Here is a 5,298-nt window from a genome sequence, read left to right as displayed (position 1 = left end):
TCATCTTCAGCCTTCTTTTGAAGAATGCATATCAAAAACGAACTTCATACAGTATGACCTCCAGGGCTCTCTGACATCCAGGGTTCTCTGACCATAGTGTCAAGCCAATGTATAGAGAGAGGCCTTGTGAAATAAATCATTGAGAATTCAGCCATCTCTATTTCCCATAACTATCCCTCCTAATATTATATATAGTATATATACAATACATGCTCTCTATAATAATTTATTTTTTGAATACACAACTCTGCTTGTTTTTCTCAAGGTTTCGGCTCTTCCTCTCACTGTTTGTGAGCTTAAAAGAAATAAGAAGATGCTGAGTTCGTGAATATGACATGAGAATATGAAGAGAGTAAGAGTTATTTTCTCCGAGAGGCTGATGAGTTTCCATAATTTATTCAGCCTTTCCTTAATTGGCTTTATCTACTGGTGCGGCCAGCTATGGTTTGGGGAAATGGCAAAAAATGACAGGGAGAGATTAGCAACCACAGGCCATCCGTTGGTTCCCATCTGTCTATTCCATTGACACTTTCAGTATTATTCTTTGAGAAGTTGTTGCTTCATGTGTTTTGAATATCGTAGGCTCCAATGAATAGATACAATAGAATGTTATCAGAAATAACCTAAAAGTTTGGTATCAGCCTGTGATCATTTTTCAGAGTAATACATCAATAAACATTGTGTAAGAAAAAACACCACTATGTGAATCTAATTCTGCTCTTGTGAAATGACTGCAGTTATGTTTTGTATGTGCTGTACATGTTCTTTACCTGCTCTTGAATATACATTTATGTTGAAAAATACAAAAAAGTAGGATAAGAAATAAATATACATGATTTACAACTACATGTATATATACACATATTCAAATATTGAATTCAAAGGGTTTGTTATAGCCAGGGATAATCATGTCAGTGCACAAGCAGATTGGCTTATGTAAACATGACAAACTCTTAAGTTCTTATGTGCGGAGGTGTTTATATGTGCGGAGGTAAACTAAATGTGGCTCGTATTACGCCACTTCATTGGTGTTTACAATTAAATGCATTCAAATATTAAATTAAAAGGGATTGTGAGGTCTTTTAATTGTGCAATGGTAGAACTATGATTCCAAACCAAGTTGGATGTTTCACTGCCATCAGTACTGTAGACAATTTCCAAACTCTACTAGCGAGGAGCTCCGAGAGACAATGTGATATTGGCAGTATATTAGAGGTAGACTTTTCAGAGTAACACTTTCTCTGGGAAACAGGACAAGGTATTCCTGATATGTTGCACTGAGTTGAGGCTGAAAAATAGTCGCTCCAGAAACTGTATTTGTTGAGCACATGCACCCCCTAAAGGCATATTATGAGAATGCAGCATGGACAACTGAATTCATTACTTTCTTCATGTTCCCACTATCTGTGTTGAAATGTTGTCTGTGAATCACAGAGAAAAAAACCCACTTAAAACATAAATATGTTTTATTATTTAGTGCATGCCTGAAACTCCAGTACAGCAAGGAAAGAACGTAACATTTTAAAGAAATTGTCACATTGAAACTGTGGTTTCAGTTATAGGCCCAATGCAGTAAAAAACATGATATTATTGTGTTTTATATTTCCACTAACAGGTTGGTAGAATACTGTGAAAATTATGATAATGCCCTTTTAGCAAGAGCTGTTTCCCCCTCCCTACTAAGACCACAACCAGAGAGTCCAAGCTGAAATTCTCTTGCTAAGGGAGTTTAAAAAAAATATATTACCATTTTCATTGAAAGCAATGAATACATCAATATGTAAGGTACTTAATTGTTACCCCAAAATGATTTGATATGAAGATAAAAACAGCAGCATTGGGCCTTTAACACAAAATAAAAAACAATATTCTAAAATCTTCAATGTAATTGGTCAAATGTCAATTTGGAAAGAATGTATGTAGTTGGTACTAGGGTATAAAGGGTAACACACAAACCTAAAAATACATAAACAATCTCCTATGTCCTCCCACACCAGCTGTAGTTTTCCCATTCACGCTTAGCTTCAGGTCCATTTAAAGCACCTCCAGTCTCGAATGCAACACCCTCTATCCAAGTTAAAAAAATAAAACCAATAATAATTATAAAAGTAAGAAAATAATGTCATAAAATGTTATTTTACGGTATTACTTTTCAAATGTAAAAACAAATGTTACAGAGCGCTGGACAGGAGAGGTGAGTAGTGAGACAGCTCACCAAGCTACATATTCATTGCCCAAAACCTGTTGTAGCCAGGGCTAATCAGGTTTCTGTCAGTGCACAAGCAAACTGGGCTTATGTAAACATAAACTATAAAGTTCTATTTTTGTTGATTTTGCGTTTATATGTGCTGGGGGTAAACTAGATGTGGCTCGTATTACACCACCTCACTGGCGTTTCTTCATGATGAGAGTGCCGACCAGCACTCCTGAAAGCAGAATCACCCCAACTAGCAGCCATTTAATTATGCTCTCCTGAGACCGTCGAACGTCTGCAGCAGCATCTCTGCCAAAGATCTCTGCAAAACGGTCCTTTCAAGGAACAGAGACAGAGCTAGATTAATACAGTGAACTATGTGTTAGCAGCCCAGCTGTTTGCCCCAATACTCCTCTGTAGCTTCTCCCTTTAGGGTAGTCTATCATGGTATTCTATATTTCTAAGAGAGAGAGTGGGTGCAGCAAAGGATGCGCACGCACACACACACAATAGTGTTGACAATGAGAATGTATTACTAAATCCCATAACAAGGATGTATAAGGTGCAGAGTAAAGTATCAGCTCCAACCTACCCATCCTCCTTGGCTCTGGATCCAGGGCTGGATATGGTTGTCCAGGTAGGTGGTCATCCAGTCTGCGATGCGCGCCACCAGTGGGCTCATATCCTTCTCAACACACTCAACACACAAGGCCCCGCCGAAAGCAAACAGACCCACCACGCGACCCCAGTTGACCCCGTCCCTGAACACTTCGTCCATCACACTCTCAAAGCTGTGGTAGGCTGTGGCAGGGGTGATGTGGAGCTGGGAGGAGAGGTCACTGAAGGCGCGGGTGTAGCGCAGCTCAAACTCATCCACTGAGTCCCGTAGTGCTGCTTTCACTGGCTCCATGCCCCCCTGTGGAGATGAGGGCTTCGCCAAATTGCTTCTGCTGTTCCCCACAGACCCATTTGCAATGGCGTCATCTCCCTCAGTCCGTCCACTTGCACCCTCCAGCCCCAATTGACAACATGAATAATTCCTCTGGGACAGTCTATAGCTTATAAAAAACACCACCAGTTCCCTGTTACTGTAAGACATCTTTTCCACCTTCTATGAACCCTCTTTATCCATTGACTTTTCACTCTATTTGGATTCCCAGGGCTCTTCTGCCATACCTCACACTGTAACTGAGATGTTCTGGAATAAATGCCTGCTGTCTGGCAGTTTCCTCTGGGCTGCAACAAGTTATCACACCCTGGAAGAAAAAAAACACACTCGCACACAAATTCTCTGGTGCAGAAAACATGAAAACACTGGATTCTATTGTGCATTGTTATTAAGAATGGAACTCTGCCCCAGCAGCATCACAATCACCTTGAAATACTGCACTGCTAAACCCAGGTCTGTTGGGTATGGTAGATGTTTCTTTTTTCCTTTTTTTACACATACTGTATGAAACTTATTACGCCATACCATTGGGGCGCCGCTTTGATGGTTGGTAGCAAGCTATCAGTGTTGGCTATGTAAAGCTATAACCATCATATAACCATCATATTAATTTCCACCAAACAATGCACTTCTTTGGCTATATACAACGAACCAGCTAATATAGCTACTATTTTACATTATAGCACGTTTGACAAGAGTGCATAACAAATTGTCAAAATGTGTTTTCTTGAATGCTGCGCTACTGCCATATAAATTGATTTCAAAGCTCAAAAACAAACGTATTGAGATCAAGTTAATATCACCTAGGGTACAACTGACAAACAAGCAGTCATTTCTTAATATGGTATTCATAAAATAAGTAAAATATATGTATTTATGTATACGTAACTAGCAAATTAGCATCGCCGCTACCTAGCTACACATGACAGCTGCTTTTACACTCACTATACAAGCTTCCCATCTCCATAGCAATATTTTCTAAACCAATCCTTTAAAATATCATGGTCTGTCATACTTACAATTGCAAATAAGACTGAAGTACCTTTCAATAGATAAGTATCGATTTTTTAAAAGGTAAATTCCATTTTTGTGCATAAAAGCATTTAAAATAACGACATATTTCAAGCGAATTGGAGCAGCGAGAAGGCCAATAATGCCATTGGCCAGTTTTGTCACGTAGATCGGATGTTCCGCCTTCTCATAAAATGAACCACCAATCAAAGATACACCGGAAGTTGAGATCGTGTTCAAATTATCGCGGGCAGATTATCCGTGTGTTCCCCAAAGATTTTGGAGTATAATCAACTCTCTAGTATAGAGAGCGGCGCAGCGGTCTAATGCACCGCATCTCAGTGCAAGAGATGTCCCTAGTTCAAATCCAGGCTGTATCACATCAGGTCGTGATTGGGAGTCCCATAGGGCTGCGCAATTGGCCTAGGTTTGGCGTCATTGTAACAAAGAGTGTGTTCTTAACTGACTTGCCTAGTTAAATAAAGGTAAAATATATACAGTACCAGTCAAAAGTTTGGACACACCTACTCATTCAAGGGTTTTTCTGTATTTTCTACATTGTAGAATAGTGAAGACATCAAAACTATGAAATAACACATATGGAATCATGTAGTAACCAAAGTGTTAAACAACTCTAAATATAAAGTAGCCACCCTTTGCCTTGATGACAGTTTTCACTCTTGTCATTCTGCCAACCAGCATCACCTGGAATGCTTTTCCAACAGTCTTGAAGGAGTTCCCACATATTTATTTTATTTTTATTTCACCTTTATTTAACCAGGTAGGCAAGTTGAGAACAAGTTCTCATTTACAACTGCGACCTGGCCAAGGTAAAGCAAAGCAGTTCGACACACATAACAACAGAGTTACACATGGAGTAAAACAAACATACAGTTAATAATACAGTAGAAAAATAACTCTATATACAATGTGAGCAAATGAGGTGAGATAAGGCAATAAATATGCAGAGCACTTGTTGGCTGCTTTTCCTTCACTATGCGGTCCAACTCATCCCAAACCATCTCAATTGGGTTGAGGTCGGGGGATTGTGGAGGCCAGGTCATCTGATGCAGCACTCCATCACTCTCCTTCTTGGTCAAATAGCCCTTACACAGCCTGAAGGTGTGTTTTGGGTCATTGTCCT

The 5,298-nt window shown here is 39.5% G+C and overlaps 1 protein-coding gene across 1 annotated transcript; it reads right to left on the bottom strand.

Annotated features, from left to right (window-relative positions):
• Window positions 1-1,448: 1,448 nt before the first annotated feature.
• Window positions 1,449-4,400, bottom strand: LOC106565774 (bcl-2-like protein 1). Its single transcript, XM_014133279.2, has 3 exons — window positions 4,163-4,400; window positions 2,787-3,450; window positions 1,449-2,529 (listed from the first exon to the last, which is right to left on the bottom strand). Exons 2-3 carry the CDS (start codon window positions 3,291-3,293, stop codon window positions 2,386-2,388), a joined length of 651 nt encoding a protein of 216 aa, XP_013988754.1. The 5' UTR covers window positions 3,294-3,450; window positions 4,163-4,400; the 3' UTR covers window positions 1,449-2,385.
• Window positions 4,401-5,298: the final 898 nt, after the last annotated feature.

This window comes from Salmo salar, chromosome ssa12 (assembly GCF_905237065.1).
Source record: "Salmo salar chromosome ssa12, Ssal_v3.1, whole genome shotgun sequence".
In the NCBI taxonomy this organism is placed as follows: domain Eukaryota; kingdom Metazoa; phylum Chordata; class Actinopteri; order Salmoniformes; family Salmonidae; genus Salmo; species Salmo salar.
Note: the sequence above shows the minus strand (reverse complement) of the source record. Positions and strands in the feature narration are given on the sequence as shown.